The 21,994-nt window shown below is 42.2% G+C and overlaps 1 protein-coding gene across 7 annotated transcripts in view; it reads right to left on the bottom strand.

Annotated features, from left to right (window-relative positions):
* Positions 1-1,520: 1,520 nt before the first annotated feature.
* kif21a (kinesin family member 21A) overlaps positions 1,521-21,994 on the bottom strand; it is a 53,996-nt gene continuing 33,522 nt past the window's right edge. For 2 of the 7 annotated variants that reach the window (XM_042226102.1, XM_005935595.3), the window contains 20 exons: positions 21,479-21,678; positions 21,250-21,357; positions 21,079-21,147; positions 20,785-20,930; positions 19,862-20,006; positions 19,319-19,513; positions 18,463-18,564; positions 17,429-17,594; positions 16,750-16,770; positions 15,962-16,019; positions 15,560-15,614; positions 15,273-15,472; positions 14,521-14,646; positions 10,396-10,532; positions 9,660-9,834; positions 5,979-6,143; positions 4,425-4,542; positions 4,011-4,181; positions 3,375-3,574; positions 1,521-2,020 (listed from right to left, as the gene is read on the bottom strand). In XM_042226102.1, coding sequence (XP_042082036.1) covers positions 1,930-2,020; positions 3,375-3,574; positions 4,011-4,181; positions 4,425-4,542; positions 5,979-6,143; positions 9,660-9,834; positions 10,396-10,532; positions 14,521-14,646; positions 15,273-15,472; positions 15,560-15,614; positions 15,962-16,019; positions 16,750-16,770; positions 17,429-17,594; positions 18,463-18,564; positions 19,319-19,513; positions 19,862-20,006; positions 20,785-20,930; positions 21,079-21,147; positions 21,250-21,357; positions 21,479-21,678 — 2,648 coding nt within the window. In that variant the 3' untranslated portion in view covers positions 1,521-1,929. The remainder of the gene's footprint in view (positions 2,021-3,374; positions 3,575-4,010; positions 4,182-4,424; positions 4,543-5,978; positions 6,144-9,659; positions 9,835-10,395; positions 10,533-14,520; positions 14,647-15,272; positions 15,473-15,559; positions 15,615-15,961; positions 16,020-16,749; positions 16,771-17,428; positions 17,595-18,462; positions 18,565-19,318; positions 19,514-19,861; positions 20,007-20,784; positions 20,931-21,078; positions 21,148-21,249; positions 21,358-21,478; positions 21,679-21,994) is intronic. The other 5 variants (XM_042226104.1, XM_005935597.3, XM_042226105.1 and 2 more) reach the window with 3 other exon arrangements.

The following is a 21,994-nucleotide window of genomic DNA, read 5'->3' as shown; positions in this document are numbered from 1 at the left end:
TTATAGGGTTGGGAAGGTGAACGTGTCTTAGCAGCATGGGAATTAGACCACAACTTAGCAGTGTAGGTTTAGTGAGTGTTACCAGCATGTGTGAAGAGTGAAGATATATTTGTGCACACAATGAAACATGGACAACAAGTGCAGACTTTCATCAGTGCTCAACCTGCTCACATTTAAGGATTAAGTGAATCTCAGAGACTAATTGTGTTGATTTTTGTTTGGTTTTTTTACATGTGCTCAGCGGTTAAAGGTATATGAGATCCTATGATAAAGTTCCACCAATTAAAAAACAAAAACTGCACCAGGCAAATTCTTCATCAATTAATTTTCTCACATTTATGCCTTTGGAAAATTTAGATTCCCCAATTTCATTCATCGTGCATGTCTTTAAGCTGTGGGAGGGTGCAGAAACCCAGAAACAATCCACACAGGAACACAGAGGCCTCAGTCAGCTTCCAGATTCCTGTGAGGGGCCTGTGTTAACCACTGTACCACTTACCAGATAAATTCAAGATTTTTACTGTATTTGCTCAATTGTCCCTCATAGGTCTTCAAATGGCTGTCATTATTATAAAACCTTTCCTGACCACTTGCACACCTGTGATGCACTGCCTCCACTATGTCAAAATCTTAGCATTATAAGCTTTAAACCTTGTGAGTATGGGAGTTGTTGAGTTGTTGAGCAAAGATTCTTTAAGTTTGGTTCGTTTCTACTCAGTCTTGTTCCTCAGACCCTTCAGGATGTACAGCCTGACCCCCAGAAGATGAATTCTTGGCGCGCACAGCCCAGTGAATGCAGAATAAAACTACCCTACAGACATCCAGTAGATGCACCTATTGTATAAATTTCAAAATCCTTGTCAACTAGATTTCAACTCATCTGAGAGTTTTAGTAGCTACACGTATGGTATCAATTTGAAATCCTATGTCATCTTGTTCTGAAGTTATAATGGCTCTCCATGGTGCCCCTCTGACAGGGTGACAACAGTACCCCATCCGCCTTTTATGACTAAAGGGTAATGATGATCATGCTTCTTGACTTGACACTGAAGACTCCTTCACTAAACTGCCGTTCAAGCTCTGGGTTGTACCTGAAAACCCAGGAACTCTGGATTCCTCCCACAGTCAAAAGACATGCAGTGTATAAAGCAAGTGAGCTTATTTCCCTAAATGTCAAACTTTAGCTACTCTAAAGTGTGTTCTGTTTACAAGTCCAGCTGAGGACAGCAATAACAACACGTTACACATTTTTGGTCACTGATCTAAAGCTGCTGCAGAAACTGAAGGGAGCACAGAAGCTAGAGCAGGATGTTAAGGGGTAGAATGATTTCTTTCTCACACACAGCCACTTTTCTTGCTCTTGGAAACAGGACTGATGGAATAACACTTCTGTTTCAAGTGCAGAGAAACAATCTCAACAAAGTAGAGAAGTGGGTTGTGAAGACCAGCTACCAACCCATTAGCTCTGCTGCACGTATGTATTTCTGTACTCTGACAACAAAACACCACTTCCTTTTTTGGCAGGGTTGCCTGTGTTGTATCGTTGCACTGTGCTGCATGTAAGCAGAGCTGCACTGATAGTGTCTACTGTGTGTTCACCACATCCTATAGTATCTTGTGAATATAAGTTCTTATAACGATGACAATAATGACAAACCGTCTAAAGCGCAAGAAGAGAGAAATAGAAGTCATTAACAATGCAGTTAACTAAATCCTGATTAGCAAAATCCTCTAAGCATACAGAGTCAAAGAAAAGAACTAATGCGTTAGCTTCCACTGTGATGAGATTACCGTTTCCTGTTGGCTCAGTCATGAACGTCACATGATATGGAAGGTGCGTCGTTTAGGCTTGATAGTTAAGGGGTCAAAGTGCAGGGCAGGAGTGCCTTTACGTCCTTCTAGAGTCAAACCAGGCAAGTGGTACCGTGTTCAGTTACTTGCAACCTCGTCTACACTGTCAACCACTTCCAAGGTGCCATCCAGTCCACCACGTGCACGCCAGATCTTCACAGTCCGATCACTGCAAGACACAAAGACACAAAAGTTATAATATATTCCATATCCTCTTAATGTCTTTACATTTTCACTGATTTGAAGACTTTTTACTTGGAATTTACGTATAAAATTACCAATATGTATATGTAATTTGCTGATCACATACATAAATACGTGTAGAGGGGTGCCAAATTAAAGGGGAAAGCCAATATAAGGTATTTCAGTGAACTCCTGATCCATTATAAGCCACTAGAAAGGCTCACTGAAACTACTGGTTGGATGGAAATCTGTCATCTAGGAAAAGAACACTCCGATCAGAAAGAAATGTTTCATCAGAGGACAAAAGATCACCCAGAAGAGAAAATGTGTGTGAATTTGCAGCAACCCTTTCCTAAGGCCAGCTCTCTCACAGCATGGAACATGAGCTGGAGGTGTTTTTAACATTTGTGTGTTACCTAGGGCGATCGTGGCTCAAGAGTTGGGAGTTCGCCTTGTAATCGGAAAGTTCGAGCCCCGGCTCGGACAGTCTCGGTCGTTGTGTCGTTGGGCAAGACACTTCACCTACCGCCTAATTGTGTTGGCCAGAAGGGCCGATGGCGCGATATGGCAGCCTCGCTTCTGTCAGTGCGCCCCAGGGCAGCTGTGGCTACAACTGTAGCTTGCCTCCACCAGTGTGTGAATGTGTGAATGGGTGGATGACTGGATGTGTAAAGCGCTTTGGGGTCCCTAGGCGGGACTAGTAAAAGCGCTATACAAATACAGACCATTTACCATTACCATTTACCTAAAGATTGCACTACAGTTTTGTCATACTATGATTTAACAGAACAAAGACCAATGAAGCATTTCTCTCCAGTTTGACTTCTGTTCTTGGTTGTCTTAGCAGACCAGACCAAACCTAATATAAACTAATACAGCCAAGAAGAAAAAATTTAACAGCCAATTCACTGATAGTTTAAGGGGGGGGAAAAGAGCAAAATAAGGGTTATCATCAACATAAAGCCTCATCTCCCTCCCTCGAAACAATAATGGTACATGACATTTGTATTCATTTTTCCTTGTACAACTCTGAATCCATCTCACTCCCTAAAGTGTCACTCAGTCATCAAAACTCTGGGAAACCCTGCTTTATAAGGACAAGTGGATCTAAACTCTGCTGGCAGAATGTCGCTCGCAGCGTAACAGACCCAATGGAACCCACTCACCACAGGGTCAATGCTCATGTTTTTACTTTAATTTGTTACCCATGTGTATATGAGCCTCAGGTGAAGTTGTTTTCCCTCATATCCAGAGAGACACAAACAAACAGTTGTTTGTCTCCCTCTCTGGAGACAAACAGAGAGCCTAAGCATGTGTGTCAGTGTGTGTGGAAAACTCACTCTGAGGCGGTGAACAGGTGGCTGCTGTTGGCAGAGATGCTGTTGATGGGGCTCTCGTGACCCTTGAGCTCCCCCAGTGTCCCTAGAGTGTCTGTGTGCCACAGCTTGAGCACCCCGCCTCTGCATCCACTCAGCAAGGCTGGTGATCCGGGGACGACACCAAGTGCACAAACCCAGTCACGGTGAGCATTTGGGACTTGCTGAGCACAGAGATGCATAGCAGTATGGTTAATAGTGAGAATGTCATGAATGGTTGATGTTTTTGTAACTTACTGAAAGATTATGATCATAATGATGCAATCGCTACAGTAACTTGAGGGTATCATATGGAAAGACATCTTTTTCTTAATGTACAGTCATGTGAAAACTGTACTTTTACTTTACTATCCGCCATTATGTGACAAAGAATGTGACAGAAAGGGCAGTTTTCTGCACATTGATTTACAGCAGGTTTTCCAGGAGAAAATCTCTGGAAAGACAATAATGGTGATAAAAAAAGAGGAAATAAAAATATTTTAGGCTACTTTTGACAGTTATAAAATCAAAATGAAAAAAAAAAAATCTATATTGCATCAAATGGAACAAACATCTGAATGTCTCCTATCCATATTTCTTTTTGCATTGATCATCCAGTACCTGCAGTAGGTCTTTACGGTCTAGGTCCCACTTTTTGATGCCATTGTCTCGGGAGCCGCTGAAGAAAATGTCCCCTTGGATTACCAGAGACTCGATACCGTCGTAATGTGGTGGTTCAAAGTTGTGTGTAGGGCTGATGCTTCCCAGAGAGCCTTCAGTCACGTCAAACAGCTGCAACAGCAAAAACAATACATGTTAAAAGGGATGATATGCATCTGAACATAAGGATTATTATAACAAAAGATAAGTAAAATCAGTTAAACATGGGTTATGTAGCATGTCTAACCTAAGCTGTCCTTATATTGCATTACTGGATGACTCAGCTGCACAAAGAATCTCACTTTATCATCTGCCTCAAGAAACAAGTGAACAACAGAGATGTGAAGAGCAGCAGTTTGAAAGCCTGAAACACACCTTAATGTAATGGTCCTTGGAGCCAGTGATAACCAGGTCTTGGCTGTTTCCAGACTGATCCACAGTCAAGCACATAACTGGACCAAGGTGACCAGTAAGCTTTCCAGTAGAGGCAAACCTAATGCAGGAAAGGAAATGTTAATGAGTCTTTTGTTAAACTGTCAAGCCAATACCACAGGGGAAATGCCAAAATAAAACTTAAATACATGTATCAAATCAAAGTACAAAGAGAAGATATTACTAAAGTAATGATATACTTAATATATCACTCATGAAAATATGTAAAAATGAGGTTTGCTGAGTTCTGTCTCAGAGAAAATGGGACCGTTCTTATACAGAATATTGATTCACAGTTAGTTTAATCATCCAAAGTACCACTTACTGACTGTTACGTTCCTAAGATGAACAAAGAGGCAATTCATCACAGCTAATATCAGGCAGCTGTCAAAAAGGCGTGACGGCTTTGAAATGGATGCTTGTCAGGTTTTCATACACAATTAAGTTCTAAGACAACACAATGAAATTGGAGTTTGTACTATCTAATGAAGTGTGTATGCCATGCATCTGAAAATGTCAGGGGAAATCATAAACACACGGTCAGTGTTATTGATGTGCATGTGTTTATCAATACCTCCATACAACACGTTTTAGGAAAAAAAAAAATAAAAGAAAAAGGTTTTGATCAAACTTTCATCTACGCCTATAAAAAGTAAATCCCAGACGTAAATTTGGCGTCCTCCTTTTAAAACTCTAGACTTCTTCAAATGCTCCTGTTACACAAGGGTCTGACCATTTCTCAGCTGGGTCACATCTCCCTCTCAAAACCTTTTCTCCTCAACAATCTTCACTTTGCCTAAAAACCTTACATGCATACAAACTGCTGTTAAATGTTACCTTTTTAAGGAAATACTTTAAAGACCATTTATCTGAAAATTGGTCTGTTGACCCACTTCCACCATGCCGTTTTGCATTTTGAAATCAAGACCAGATACATCCAAAAATGTTTGAATCTTGGTTAGTTAAAATATAAAAACAAATTAAGGCAGTGCCCATTTTTGATCGAAGGTTGTTGTTTTTTTAACAAAATAAAAAGCATAATGAGGAACTTTCTGCATCTACTGAAATGTTTTTTGTTATGAGTTATAATTATGAGAGTTATAACTTCTTACTGTAATGCACATAGTTTATAATAATTCATTAAGTCAATTTTGAAGACATTGGTGGATGTAAGACATATTTTAGAGGTTGTAGTGGTGTAGAATGGGGTTTTAACTTTTATCAGTATTCATTTAAAACTTTTCAAGCTGTTGTGTGACGTTATATTTACAGACAGAATGACAAGCAAAATAAGGTTAACAAAAACAACTGTGCTGGCAGAGGGAAATAAAAACGAAGTGTCACGATAATCTGTACCAAACTCCAAACAATCCACACAAAAAGTACGATATTTCACTTAAGAAAAATCCCTCAGATTGTTAAATCAGACTGACTGCCACCCTGCTAACCCACTGTCTGGATATTACTTTTGCATTCATTTTGAGTATCTCTGCTTACCTTCTCAGGTCCCAGACCCTGACAGAGTTTCCAGCAGCAGCGTACAGGACTGTGCCATTGGGGTTGAGCGCAATCTGGTTGATCTGATTCTCTCCTGCAGGGATGGTGACTGTCCGGCTGGTGTTGGACGCACAGACATCCCCAACATTAACTTGACCAGAAGACCTGAAGATATATGAATAAAATATGTACAAATATGCAACAATTAGGCATAATTAGCATTACAGGAGGTGTAACTTTAAAAACAGGAGTGTCCAGCTCCAGGCCTCAAGGGCCGGTGTCCTGCAGGTTTTAGACGTGTCCTTGATCATACACCATCCATCCATCTTCATCCGCTTTATCCAGGGCCGGGTCGCGGGGGCAGCAGCCTAAGCAGAGAAGCCCAGACCTCCCTCTCCCCAGCCACCTCCTCCAGCTTATCCGGGGGAACACCAAGGCGTTCCCAGGCCAGCCGAGAGATATAATCTCTCCAGCGTGTCCTGGGTCTGCCCCGGGGCCTCCTCCCGGTGGGACATGCCTGGAACACCTCACCCAGGAGGCGCCCAGGGGGCATCCTTGTCAGATGCCCGAACCACCTCAGCTGGCTCCTTTCGATGTGGAGCAGCAGCTGCTCTACTCTGAGCCCCTCCTCGGATGGCCGAACTTCTCACCCTATCTCTAAGGGAGAGGCCAGCCACCCTTCGGAGGAAGCTCATTTCTGCCGCTTGTATCCGCGATCTCGTTCTTTCGGTCACTACCCACAGCTCGTGGCCATAGGTGAGGGTAGGGACGTAGATCGACCGGTAAATTGAGAGCTTCGCTTTTACACTCAGCTCCCTCTTCACCACGACGGACCGGTGCAGCGTCCGCATTACTGCAGCTGCAGCCCCAATCCGTCTGTCGATCTCCGGCTCCCTTCTCCCATCACTCGCGAACAAGACCCCGAGATACTTGAACTCCTCCACTTGGGGCAGGAACTCATCCCCGACCCGGAGTGGGCACTCCACCCTTTTCCGGCTGAGAACCATGGCCTCAGATTTGGAGGTGCTGATCCTCATTCCCGCTGCTTCACACTCGGCTGCGAACCGTTCCAGTGCGAGCTGGAGGCCCTCACCCGATGAAGCCAACAGAACCACATCATCCGCAAAAGCAGAGATGAGATTCTGAGGCCACCGAAGTGAAAGCCCTCCGCCACTTGGCTGCGCCTAGAAATCCTGTCCATAAAAATTATGAACAGAACGGTGACAAAGGGCAGCCCTGGCGGAGCCCATCACCCACCGGGAACGAGTCCGACTTATTGCCGGCAATGCGAACCAAGCTCTTGCAACGGTTGTATAGGGATCGAATGGCCCGTAGCAATGGGCCAGACACCCCATACTCCCGCAACACCTCCCACAGGACACCCCGAGGGACACGGTCGAATGCCTTCTCCAAGTCCACAAAACACATGTAGACTGGTTGGGCAAACTCCCATGCACCCTCAAGTATCCTGAGAGGATAAAGAGCTGGTCCAGTGTTCCACGACCAGGACGAAAACCGCATTGTTCCTCCTGTATCCGAGGTTCGACTAGCGGACGAACTCTCCTTTCCAGCACCCTGGCATAGACTTTCCCAGGGAGGCTGAGGAGTGTGATCCCCCTGTAGTTGGAACACACCCTCCGGTCCCCCTTCTTAAAGATGGGGACCACCACCCCGGTCTGCCAGTCCAGGGGTACTGCCCCTGATCTCCACGCAACATTGCAGAGGCGTGTCAACCAGGACAGCCCTACAACGTCCAGAGCCTTCAGGAACTCGGGGCGGACCTCATCAACACCAGGGGCTCTGCCACCAAGGAGTTGTTTAACTGCCTCAGTGACCTCGCCCCCGGAAATTGGCGGGTCATTCCCCTCATCCCCAGACTCTGCTTCCTCCTCGGAAGACGTGTCAGTGGGATTAAGGAGGTCCTCGAAGTATTCCTTCCACCGCCTGACAATTTTCTCAGTCGACGTCAGCAGCGCTCCGCCAGCACTATACACAGTGCAGGTAGAGCACCGCTTTCCCCTCCTGAGACGCCTGACGGTTTGCCAGAATCTCTTCGAGGCAGTCCGAAAGTCTTTTTCCATGGCCTCTCCGAACTCCTCCCACACCCGAGTTTTTGCTTCAGCCACTGCCCGAGCCGCATTCCGCTTGGCCTGTCGATACCTGTCGGCTGCCTCCGGAGTCCCACAGGCTAACCAAGCCCGATAGGACTCCTTCTTCAGCCTGGTGGCTCCCTTCACCTCTGGTGTCCACCATTTGGTTCGGGGATTACCACCACGGCAGGCACCAACCACCTTGCGGCCGCAGCTCAATGCAGCAGCTTCGGCAATGGAGACGCTGAACATGGTCCATTCGGACTCAATGTCCCCAGTCTCCCTCGGAATGCTGTTGAAGCTCTGCCGGAGGTGTGCGTTGAAGATCTCGCGGACTGGGGCCTCTGCTAGACGTTCCCAGCACACCCTCACTACGCGTTTAGGTGCACCAGGTCTGTCCAGCGTCCTCCCCCGCCGCCTGATCCAACTCACCACCAGGTGGTGATCAGTTGACAGCTCAGCCCCTCTCTTTACCTGAGTGTCCAGAACATATGGTCACAGGTCTGGTGATACGATTACAAAATCGATCATCGACCTGCGGGCTAGAGCGTCCTGGTGCCACGTGCACTTATGGACACTCTTATGTTCGATTTGCACAGAAGTCCAATAACAAAACACCGCTCAGGTTCAGATCAGGGAGGCCGTTCCTCCCAATCACGCCCCTCCGGGTCTCACTGTCGTTACCCACGTGAGCACTGAAGTCTCCCAGCAGGACAACAGAGTCTCCAGGTGGAGCACTTTCCAGCACCCCACCCAGGGACTCTAAGAAGGCTGGGTACTCTGATCTGCCACTCGGCGCATAAGCGCAGATGACAGTCAGGACCCGTTCCCCGACCCTAAGGCGCAGGGAACAGACCCTCTAATCCACCGGGAAAAACCCCAACGTACCGCCAGCAAGCCGAGGGGATATTAGAATACCCACCCCAGCCCGCCGCCTCTCACCAGGGGCAACTCCAGACTGAGACAGAGTCCAGCCCCTCTCCAGGAGACTGGTTCCAGAGCCCAAGCTATGCGTAGAGGTGAGCCCGACAATATCTAGCTGGTACCTCTCAACCTCACGCACTAACTCAGGCTCCTTCCTGGGGGCAAAAGCCCCCAGACAACATATCCGCTGGGATACACAAATCCCTCCACCACGATAAGGTAGCAATTCACAGACAGAGCTGATTTAAATGGCAGCTACCACCTCAAGATGTCTTGAAGTTCTCCGGAGGCCTGGTAATGAACTAATCATTTGATTCAGGTGTGCTGACCCAGGGTGATATCTAAAACCTGCAGGACTCCTGCTTTAAAGGGTATAATTCAAATTGATGTTCATTTTCTTTAAAGCTAAAGAAATACTGCTAAAACAATAACAAATCCATAGACTGTACAACTTAACATTTTCAATGATTTGGAAAGAAAAATATTTGGGAAACAAGAGAAAAGTGTGAAAACTAAAGTGCTTATTATTTTATCCATATTAAGTACATAAAGCTTAACTATACCAACTGACGGGGTTGTAAGTTTGCTATATAGAAACTATACAGAAAGTGTGTGCCAGGAAAGTGAACATAATGTTCATCAGTCCATAATAAATAGTCTTACTCACGTTAGTGTGCGGATGCATTTGGCCGAGTCCCGAATGTCCCAGACTTTGATGTAGGAGGTAGAGACGGTAAAGACCAAACTAGAGCTATAACGGACTGACACAACATTGTTGGGGTGACCCGCTAGAGACATTATCTCCTGACCCGTCACCAGATTCCACACCTTACAGGTCCGGTCTGCAAATTAAAACACCATCTTGTCATTTTCACTGTGATTTATGACAATATTAAAATACAGAGAACATTTCTGAGAACGGGATGTCAAAACTGAAGAGCGCCACAACAAAACTGATTGGATAAAATTTATCACGGTGCAAGGGATACAAAACAAAATCCATTTTAACTGACAGCAAAACTAAACAGAGCTGGACAGCACCTTCTTGCACTTGGAATGCACAATTAATCCTGCTGGGATAAATTGGCACTCTAGCAGATTTCCTGCACATTAAAATCCATTTGTTATGCTTAAAACCTCCATCACCATAACAATGTTGTGGCTTGGACAATGTCATTTATGTTCCATCCCCTCATTTATCCACCATATGACAATCCTAATTAATCCTTATTGGCTTTTATATGTGGTGTTATGCTGTTATATAATAACACAACACCATGTCCAAGTGTAATAAATTACCATAGCTGTAACAAGAAGGCATCTGAAGAATACTGATTAGAGGTGTAAGATTAGAGTCAGGAGGTGAAAGAAGGAAGGAAGGAGGGAGGATTGTGAGCATTAACCTTTGGATCCTGTGAACAGCAGGTCGTCAGTGCAGTCAACACATAAAACAGCTTTACTGTGTCCCTCCGCCACATGAACACACTGTAATGTCGACGACCGGCTGCTCTTGGTGGGTGGGACCGGGTTAATGACGCCCCTGGAAAACAAACAAACCACCATCATAAAGGGCAGCATCACACATGGCAAAGTAAAAAAAGAAGAAAAAAAAAAACTCCAACAAATTCACACAACAGACTCATGCAGCTCTCTCAGTGATGCAAACCAAAAATAGAAAGAGATGAAAATAAGAGAAAAATTATGAGACAGCTGTGAAAGGAGTCACCCTTGTGTTGAAAGAAAGGAAAGACAAGCCAAGAACCTATAAATAATCGAGATGATTTCTTTTGCAGCCTATAATTGATTGAAACACCCAAAGAGCCGAAGACAGGTGATCACTGGAAACCCGTGGAGTCTTCTTATCGGGGACTGAGAATTCTGCAGCATCTCAGTAAGCCTGGTTGATCACTAATTGGCTGGCTGTGATAGTGTAATTGTAAAATTTCATAACCAGCGAATCTGCAGCATGAGCTATCCAAACGGTGACACTTATCATTAGTAGGTTTTTGTTCTTCAGGCTTGAAGCCTGAAAAACTTCACAGATGTGAGAAAAAACAATGGCAGGAGAGGACTGCAGAGGGTTCAGGTTCAATACCAACAATGCACTAAACACAGTGACGCTGTTTGGCTTTGTTCCAATTATCTTATGGTCTTGGAGAAGACATCCATTCATTGATTTTAATCATGTTTTAACATGTTTGTTTTTTTCCTGGGTAACTCTCGCACAAAGTTGCCAAAGCAGTGGGGGAAGAAACCCCAGAGAGAACAAAACCAAAGAACAGCCCTGCAGCCTGCAACAGACTGGCATGCTCCAGGAACAAGCTCCAGCCTGACTCTCACCATGAACTGGCTAAGGGGAAGAAAACAGATGGATAGGTATGGCAAATCAGCAACAGCCCAAAAATAAAGTATTCATACTTGTTTGAAATCAGAGAGTGGAGCAAAGCTACTGTAGGCGGAAGCTGAAGGACAGGTGCAGGCATCCCTGAGGGGATGATATTCTGATATTCCTGGGGGCTGATTAGCTACTGATTATAAAACTAACTGCTTCCTATTCCTGAGTTGTTATCTGCAGTGCAGCCTCGAGAAGAGCTAATTGTAGTGTGAGCGTGTACCCATGAATAAAAAGGCATTTTAAAAACATAACACATGGGAGGAATACATTTTAGTGTAATATACTGAGCATCTATATTTTCCATACCCATCAATTACTTCTACCTTCCATAAAGCGATTGGAATTATACAGATTTTTACCAAAGCGATTTAGTAATAGTTTTCCAAAGCTTTTCCTTCCAAATCTGATAAATTATGTCTTCACATACATAATGACGTTGCACACACACTGAGAATGTACTTTCCATTAAGCAGAGTGTAGCAGCTAATATAACATGACTATGGATTGTGGATGGAGAAGTAGGAGTGCCTTTTAGAATTTGTAAGCGCTTTATTAGTTTGTTAGAGGAGCTGCAACTTTGATTAATAAGTGTGACAACTGTGGCTGAAAGGCCTCTTCTCTGCCTCATCTCAGCTAACTGAAGTCACTGAAGTGGATCTCTCCAGTTCAGAGGAATCAGATGACAAACATTTTCTGTTTGCTATCGATATGGTCTATGGACTATGTAAAGCACTTTGTGCTACATTTTTTCTGTATGAAAAGTGCTTTATAAATAAAGATTGATTGATTGATTGATAAACTTTGAATGTCTGACATTGTCTTTTATTATATTTATGTACAAAATCCACATGTATTAACCAAAACATCATTGCAGTTACTTGGGACAGAGTACGCATTTGGCCAGCATTTAACAAAATAACATTTCAGAAAGCCCATCTGATCCTGCACAACATTTGCAGTATGCCTTAGGTAACCTGTCATACGGCTTAAGTGGCTATTGAGAAAAGCAGTAGGGGAGAGACAGGAAATGGCAGGCAGCTCTTCAGGTTTCTGAAGGTAGGCAGAATCACTTCCAATTAAGCTACTGCATAATTAAACTGTGGACTAAGCTGTTAAAACACTGCTGGCAGGAGTGTGGCAGGACTGCATGAAGAGAGCAGATGCACATGCTGCATTTATGTCATCGAAGCCACCAGCAGGATGGTTTTGGCAGTAAGGCGTTGTCACTTGTTCACACTCATCTGAAGCTAATAAGGATTACTGAAATGTTTGCTGCTCAGTCTGGTGTCTTAAGATTACCAGTTGGTTGACAGTGTAAGCAACTATCATTCTGTCAACAAATCATCATGCCATTAAAGTTCCTGTTTTAGAGCAACAATTTATTCTCTTTTTACACAAAAAGCCTGGCAGACCTCAGGCATTTATTATCCTTGTTTCACTGAAAACCTTATTTATATGCAGTCCTAAATCCCCCAGTTCAACAGGTTTTACCATCTTCCCAGCATACGCAACACTTTTTCCCCCAAATCCATCTTTAATGAGGTCAAATTAGAGCTCTGGGAGAAAAATCTGAACACTGTAATTTTTGGAATATATTTAAAGAAAAATGATTCATCTTGTGTCAAAACAGCTTTTAATGACTGCTTAAATCTAACAATAGCTGAGCATGTGTGTGACTAGACTGCACACCAGAAAGAAATTGGTGGATGGTGGATGAAAAAAAGAAGAAGAGAAAAATGAAGAGACTCGTTTTAACAAAAATGTCATGTTTAGCCCTAGGGTGGTGGCAGAGTAAATGCCATGCTGTAGCCTAGAGAGTTTATCCTGTTGGGTGTCCTTGCCTAATGGTCAAAACACAAACAATTTAAATGCAGCAACCCAGGATGCTTCCCATACAAGGCGGCTTGTTGCTGGCATTTTCCTGCCATGTCATAAAAACGCATCCATAAACTTGTAAAAGATCACAAACAATTTAATATTTGTACATGTATATTTTTATCTCTCTCTTCTTCATTTCCACCTTATCCTCCTCACCTCAAGCGTCACCTCCTGAAATGATATCAGGGCTCTAATAAACAAAAATGTGCATAAAAATGTTAAGTGCAACAAAATCCACTAAAACTCAACAACTAACCTCAGTATTGTCATTAGACATCAGTGAGCTTCACTGATTCATAAACTCGTATCAGACTCAGAAGGTTTACAGCCTCCTCCAGATTAAATGGATGTAAACAAGCAGCATACTGATGAGGTAAACGGCAGATTGGCAGTCTACACTCGACGGCCAGCATTGTTTGTCCTTAACCGACCACTGTATCTAGGATTAGGTGCTTAAAATTGGGAACGGTAAGAATAGAATTCAGTTGACTGCAATCTACTGACATCTAGTCATGAGCTTTTATACACTACCTTTAAACAGTAACCCTCGAAACCACTGCAATCAAGACTCTTGGGTATAATTACAGATACTGACATAATGCTCACATGTAATAATTATGATTCCTAAATAGTTAATGCAATGTTATTTTTCATTACTTTGACAAACCACTTAGATTTAATCTGCAAGTCTGTACTACAAATACATCTTGACCACTTTCACAGCACTAATATTTTTGAAGTTGCTCATATTCTAAAACAGGACGACAGGCAATGAAGAAGAATTCTGAAGATATAATCAAAAACTGCTGTCAGTATTTTTCAGTTGATGCACAGCCAGTTTTATAATAACCGTTCGCTCACTATTCAATCTTTCTATTTGAATCTTACGCTGGAAAACTTACTGGTGAGATAAAGAAAAGTAAAGAGCGATTTCTGAACAGGACATCAGGAGCAAGCGAATCAATTAGCAAGCAAACAATGAATTTGATCCCAAACTATCAAAAATACAGTAATCACCAGCTTTCAACATTAGAGCTCAGAGAAGATACGTGTTATTTAAGTTGGGAAAAAATTACTTCAAATGAAGCATAGAGCTTGCCATGTGACGGTCATCAAACAAGATGCAGAGCATTATGTAGGTGACACCACATGCTTTTCCAAACCAGGAAACCAGAAGGAGGAGTATTAGTAGGGTCAAAGTGAAGTAGTTTTGTCTTTAAGCTCTGTAGCCAGGATGATGGCATCAAGCTCTTACTGTTTAATGTCCTTGACCTTTGCCCTTTCAGCCGCTGCTTGTGCCTTGTCATAGGTCTTCCTGCGCGAGAGCGGGGAAGGCTCAGGAGCTCGCTTTTCCACGCCTGGCAGATTTCTGGAGCCAGAACTGAATGTTCAGTTTTACCGATTTATCCACAAACAACACAGATAATATAACAAAAAAAAAGATTTTTAAAACAAATGGAAATGAAACCAATACAAAATAATGGCAACAATGACGAGATGAGCATGCAGTACACACAGAAATACAGTTACCTGATGTTACAGTTCCAAAACAGTGATGGTTCTTCGTCAAGCTCATGTTTAACAATGAGTGCAGTGTGTGCTGCACATCCACAAATATAATTCTAACTGTATCATTTTTGATGGATTATTATCAGCTAAGGTTTATTCTTACATAAAGCAACTGGCTCCATTTTAAAGCACTGCTTGTCACGAGACATTTAATGCAGCCTGGTTAGTATTTCTTTTATTAGTGTGCAACTGACCTGGAATGAGGAACGGCAAGGGAGACTTTTGCAGGGCACAGTAATAATCAAGCAATACAAAATATTTGCTTGTCTCTACACGCTTTTCTCAAATAGATTCATCAATTGCTGTAAGGTATAGCAAAATGTGAAGGTGCTTGTAAACAATATATAACCAAATAAAGCAAAGAAGCGCAGCAACAACATGCAGGAAAAAGAGAAGGAGAAATTAATCTGTTAGTAAGAGTGCAGGGCCTGAACTTACATGCTGCCCATTTTAGAGGAAAAGCCAGGGGAGAGAGCTGCGTAGTCCCTGACTGAGCCTGACAAGTCCATGTCTCCGCCCGCATCGGGTGTTTCAGCTAACGGCAACATCGGACTAGAAAAGTCGACAGTAGGTGCATCAGGGGCAGAGTCACTGTTAGCGTAGAGCAACTCCATCTGAGTGGTCGTCCTCCTGCGAGCCTGTACAGCACAGATAAGTGAACAATTAAAAATACAGAAATGGTTTTAGGATAAGGCATCAAACATGTGCAACAAACTCTACAATACCTTATTCCTTGTTTTGGTCTCTCCACAAAGTTTCATGAAATCTGTAGCCAGAGTGCTGAAGGAAATACAGACAAGTTTTTTAATGCAAACGCTCATTATAGAATGTGCTTGGACTACACTGCTCCTCTCTGCTTTACTGCTTTGCAGTATAATTAAACAATACTTCTCATAATTAACAAGTTAATTATAAGAATAGTATAAACATTAATGTGAACATAAAAGACAAAATGCAATTTCATTAAAAGATACAATAAAACATCATATGTATATAATGCAATAATATAACAATTCATGAACTACTGAAGCAACTTAACATAAATGTGACAAAATATGCCACAAGATAATATTTTAAATCTACAAATACATTGTTATGGTACTTTTTAAGCACTATAACAGACTTACTTTCCCTCTGCAGAGGGGCTCTGGGCAGATTCGTCACTGCTGCTATCGTCCCCGTTTTCTGTCAGATGAGATCCGTGAACAGAGAATATTAGATGGAGTGATTTAGCTGAGATGACTGGTCAGCTAAAATGGTTCTTAGTAAGTATACTTTGCTAGAGACTTAAATAATTTAATTTCTTTATTTTAACCTTTGCAATTTTGATTTCTTTTGTATAACATGTAGAAAAATGAACAGATGAAGCAGATGAGGGGTGATGTCAGCACAGCGCCATGCTGTTTAATTGATAAACCTGGCCCTCGCCGAGCTCATTAATACCAGATGGCTCAAAAACAGATGAGGTTCAAAGTCAGAGAGAGGTCATATTGGGAAGATTTTAAAGAGACATGTAAGGGAGCTGATATGAATGTAAAAGAACCAACATGAGATAACAGGGTGGACGAGTGCAAGAAATCATTAGTCTGCTGGTCCTGATGGGTCAGCTGACCTACAAGGTCTAACAGAGCAAAATATCCACGTTATATGGTTCCTGTAGAAGAGTCTGGGGTTAGCAGGTGCTAAAACATGGAGGCTGTAGCACATGTGAGCTGCAAGGAGGAGGGGGAGGACAGAGGGTAGGAGGAGTGTATCCAGATAAGGAGAGGGGAAAGCTTCAGCCAACACATGGAGGGGAGCCTGGTTGCACTGCACCTCATGCACCTGTTTATGTTATGTTCAGTTAGTTCTCAAAGTGCAAAGGAAAGGAACCATGCATTCATAACCGATTAGAGTCCAATAGGGTTTCACTTACCAGGCGGGATGTTACCTAGCTCTGTAAACACATAAGAAAACAAAAAAAGGGAAAAGAAAAGATGGGGGAACAGAAAAAGGCAACGCACAAATCAAAAACCATCCCCCAAAATTCGAAATAAATAAATAAATAAATAAATGAATAAATCGATAAAAAAAGATATAAAAATAAAATAAAATGCACCAACTGTCAGAGCATCCTACCAAACAGAGGCTGGCAAATTCAATATCAAAACAAAAAGAAGTAATCAGCTTTAATTACAAGCATGTAAATAGAAACCGTATTATACTAATGTGATCGTATATACACTTGTGTACACAGCACCAAAATGTAACCATGGAATTAACTGTCGGTTGTACAACAGGGACGCCAGCTTCTATTCGGCAGAAGGCAACAAGCAATATCACCTCAAAAGGCCCAATCATGCAACTGACCAGTTACCCAGTGCACCTCCTGACAGCAAAATCATTTCTAACAAGAGTATGAAAGCAACATTTATGCTGCTAAATTTAAACACGTACACTCAGGGAGAGAAATAGATCTAAAACATCCCAGAATTAAATTCTAATCTCAGCTTTGCCTAGCATGATATCAGTGACACTTTCAGTGGGTGGGCAGGGCCTGGTCCAAACTGGATACGTTTTTATTTTATTGTATCTTTTCATTTTTTTTATTCTACCTTGCAAAGCATTCCCCAGCAGCGCGTCCAGCTCTGGGTTAAACTCTGCCTTCTCCTTCAGCATGTGAAAGAGCAGCTGGTTCTGTGTGGCGCTGGTAATTTCAGTCTGCTTCAATCTGCCCTCCATCACCTTCACCTGAGACTCCCTCTGAGCTGCCTGCAGGCCCTGAAGAGGTCAGACCACAGTGTCAGGCCATTTCATTTCATTTTTTGGTTAGAGTTGGAAGTTTCTGAGTTAATGCATAGAACAGATGCTACAACTTAATATCGTGCACATATGCAAATGAGCTTGCATGTCATATTGCTGATACTTGGGCTGTATGACTACTGTACAGCAGTGGCAATTTTTATCAGTTATTAATAAAAAAAATTATCCAAGTTGAATTCTGGTTAAATAAAAGATCAACAGTGAAGGAACAACAAACAACAACAACATGAGATGTTGTCTCAGATCTTCTTCCCTTTCACTCTCCGTCCCCTCCCCCCGTCTTGCAACCATGGGGAGCAAGGCTTTCAGCTGCTCTGCTCCATGACTCTGGAATCCCCTACCTCCTGATTTAAGAAACATCTCTTCCTTCTCTCTCTTTAAGTCCAAACTCAAAACCCACTTGTACAAAATAGCTTATCCCACATAACCTTTCCACTCTCCTATTTTATTTGTTTATGTCTTATGCTTTTATGATTCTGTAAACTTCTTGCTTTTATGTTGCTTTTATTCTACTGTGTACAGCGACCTTGAGTGTTTTGAAAGGCGCATTTCAAATAAAATGTATTATTATTATTATTATTATTATTATGATCTTCTCCCCTGGTCGCTTACAACCCACCTACAGTCAACTGGTGTCCTACAGTTTCTGTTACTAGACAACTGCATTTCTTTCTACATACTGAGGTTTCTACTATTTTGCACATAAAAGACACGTAAGCTAAATAACATCTATGTATAATCATGTTTGTTGTATGTTATTCATAAGGAGAGGAAATGGTGATATTTTCACTGAACAGGTGTGATTTCTCTTTCTGAAGGAGGGTACCTTGTTAATTGCCATTGACATGAAGTGATCAAGGAGAAAACGAGCCTCTGTCAGTGTACAAGAACCAATCACAGCAGAGACGTCCACAGAATCACCCTCCTCCTGGGAGAAAGAAAAAGTAACATTTGAAGACCACAGTTAACAGAAATGAAATTCTAATTTCCAACCTTGTTAACATGCCCATATGTTGTTTATTATGTGCTACAACGCATATTTTTAGCAAAATAATCAGAGAAAGCCACATTTTCTCTTGGAACTGGAGTCCACGGTACTTCAGGCACTGTGTTTGTGCTATGAAGTTATTGTTACAGTTTCAGTATTGACTCTCTCATAGTTTTCCTGACAGTAAAAATGTGTATGGGCTCTCTTGAGTTAGAGTGAAACACCCTTTATACAGCTTAAAAAAGAAGAAATACAAAAGAAGAAACTATTTTAAATCAAAGATATATTCTTTCAAATTTACTCTTCAGTCAGCAAGTGCTAAGAACGCTGAATTTCAGCTGATTGTGACATAATGAAGGTCATTCACGTTCCACAGTCTATCCATTTCTTTTATATAGATGGTATCTGGCGACCTCCCCTCTGCCCAAGTTTTGACACTCACTATATAATCAACAAAGATGCAATTTGACGACCAGTTTGAACAGTTTCCAGGTTTTTCCCGAGGGTCGCCCTATTAATCTGTATAGGCAGAGATCACCATCACTAACTGCTGATTCACACCCGGTCGTTTTATTCTGGAAGCAGGCCTGAAAACATCTCAGTTCAGGAAAAAAAGGCTTAAAACAAGCTAAACAACCCGTCTGAGGTTTTCAATATCTGGCTGCCAATTTCCAGAATCAGCAGGCTCTCTCACCTTGGTTTCCTCCATCTGCATGATGTTGGCCTGACAATCTGCAATACTGTCATTAATATAATCAATGTTGGCTGTCAATGCTTCCACTTCCTCATTGATGGGAAGAACAGTCTTCTCTGCCTCTGGCCCCTCTCTGAGCAGCCGGTCCCTCTTCCTGAGGACCTTCTCCTTGCGCTTGGTGAGCTCCTCCCTTTGCTGTGTGTTAAAAATGAAACAAATTCTTATATATTTTCAATCACTGAGTCATTTCTGAATATGGGAAAAGTCACAGACGATGATTAAATTAACCTAAAGCAATGACATGTTCTTTGAAGCTCATTGATAAGGAAACACACAAGGATGCAGAGCAATATTAAATGAAACAACTGTTTTTGCTGCATTACGCTTAACAACAGCCACAAGGTCATAGATTTTAAAATTTCCCTACTGAAGATAAAAGAACAATTTAATGTCTTCCAGGCGTCTAGCAAGATATCTTTTAGGTCTTTCTCCTGATCTGCTAACATTCAAAATCTATACAACTGTCCTGCTTTAGGTTTTTACCTTGAGAAGGCGGTTCATGTCGGTTTCCATGTTAGAGATGGTCATCCTCTGCATGATGACATCAGAGATACGCCGCTCCAGGGACTGCCATTTGTTGCGAGCCATTCTGGTGCTGTAAACACTTCCTGTGCGCCTGTAAGAAGACCTGTACATGCAGCATCACTCATCAGTAAACTGTCCGATTAATACAGCCACTTATTTAACACCTAAATGTACAAATCCAGGGAGAATGTAGAAAGTGATTAAGAAACCCTCCATCGACAACAACTCAAATGTTCACATTGTGTGCATTTTAAAGTGGATTTGGACTTTTAGCTTAACATAATTTAGGATTAGTGAAGTGTTTCAACTATTTGTCCTTTTGGGATATTTAATTAGTACACATTTTAAGAGTTTATCAAATATATTGATTTTTTATTCATTCTGACAGCTAAAAGTTTTACATAATAGCCATCCATGTGTTAATACTTTAAACTACTAACCGTATGTTTTACCTAATAACATTCATCTGTTTATCTTTCATTTCATGCGGTCAGCTTATACTTGTAACCGTTTATCCATACTTTTATCCACCAATTCAACTCTAAAGCTATACTGTTAATAAGAATTTCAACTGCTAGCCACAGTTTTGCCTAGATCTTTGGGCAGCATGGTCGTGCCATCCAGGGACATTTTTGAAGTTTAAAGTCTTGTTTAGATTAGATGATCTTTCCCTGCAGCAATCTCCTGGGGTACTAATCACAGATGCAAATAACTGAAGAAGAGATTTAGGTTTCATTTTATGAAATGAGGCAGGTAGGGTGTTCACTGTTTCCTGAAAATTTCTGCAATGTGTACATCTCAGAACCTTCCTTCCAGCCGGCCTCTTTAAAAAAGTAAAAAATTATGCACTCAAGCAAACATTTGCGTGCACACAGACTCACCAAGTGCCATTGGGAACACTGTTGCTGGAGGAGTACATGCGTCCAGAGGGGGGTCTGTGTGAGGAGTCCTGGACTGGTTCTGGAAGATTGACCTTTCGGATCACCTTACCCGAGGTAGGCCTGACCTGCCTCCTCAGAGCTGTCACCTGACACACAGAGCTTACTTGTCACACCAAAAAATGTGTAAACACAACATATACCGGACATATGCTTGCATCTACAGTCTCACAAGTACAATTAAAAAAAAAGTTCAATCTGCTTCCTCTGTCAGAAATATTTTTTGATGCCTCTCACCTCCTCAGTCTTCCTCCTCAGAATAAGTTCCTGCTGTCTTTTCTGAGCTTCCAATAACTTCAGCTGATGCTGAGGAGGAAACATGAATATAGTATCATCAAAGAAAGTAATGAAACTCGTGGCACAGACCGTGATATAACTGCAGAAGTTTATAAACAGACTGTTACTAACCTCCTGCTTGCGCTGGTCCTTCTTCAAAGAAGCTATTTCTCGGTTTCTGCGAGACTCGTTCATCCTGTTCTTCTCCTGTTGCTCCTTCATCTGCTTCATAAGACGGACCTGGATAGATCATATTAAACAATATTGGGCTTAGTAACAGCACACATGTAAACTAGAGAGCCCGCATCTCCAGTTTACATGAGTGTCATATCTGGTACAGTTATATCTCCTTAGTCCATACCTTAGTCCTCTTCATTTCTGCCACATCCATCTGAAGCTTCTTCAGCTGTTTCTCGTACTGTGATTGGTTCTTGAGTAGGCGGGCATGCTCCTTCTGGGCCGACTGGAGCTTTTGAAGCTCCTTGTTCATGATGCTCAGCTTCTTCTCATATTCAGCCTTGATTTTGCGAGCCTTATCCTCTGTACCAGTTTCTACTGAACCTGAAAATATTCAGAAAAAAATAATATTATAACATTTTTTAAATCCAACACTGCTGTGGGACATGCTCCCCCAGCTGTGTGTGCCTGACTATCTGCAGGTGGACTAACTGAAATCTCAACATTAGGCTACTAAAAATAAAAATTTATTAATTAAAAATACAAAACAGATTTTGTTTCGTGGAAACCTACCTGGAGAAAGTGTTCGTGAACAGAATCACACTTTAACTTTGCAGACAACATGTTTTACACACAGTTGGTCAACTAGTGTGTGTGTGTGTGTGTGTGTGTGTGTGTGTGTGTGTGTGTGTGTGTGTGT

The sequence above is a fragment of the Haplochromis burtoni genome, unplaced genomic scaffold, assembly GCF_018398535.1.
Source record: "Haplochromis burtoni strain Fernald_Lab_line unplaced genomic scaffold, NCSU_Asbu1 Contig_197, whole genome shotgun sequence".
Taxonomy (NCBI): domain Eukaryota; kingdom Metazoa; phylum Chordata; class Actinopteri; order Cichliformes; family Cichlidae; genus Haplochromis; species Haplochromis burtoni.
Note: the sequence above shows the minus strand (reverse complement) of the source record. Positions and strands in the feature narration are given on the sequence as shown.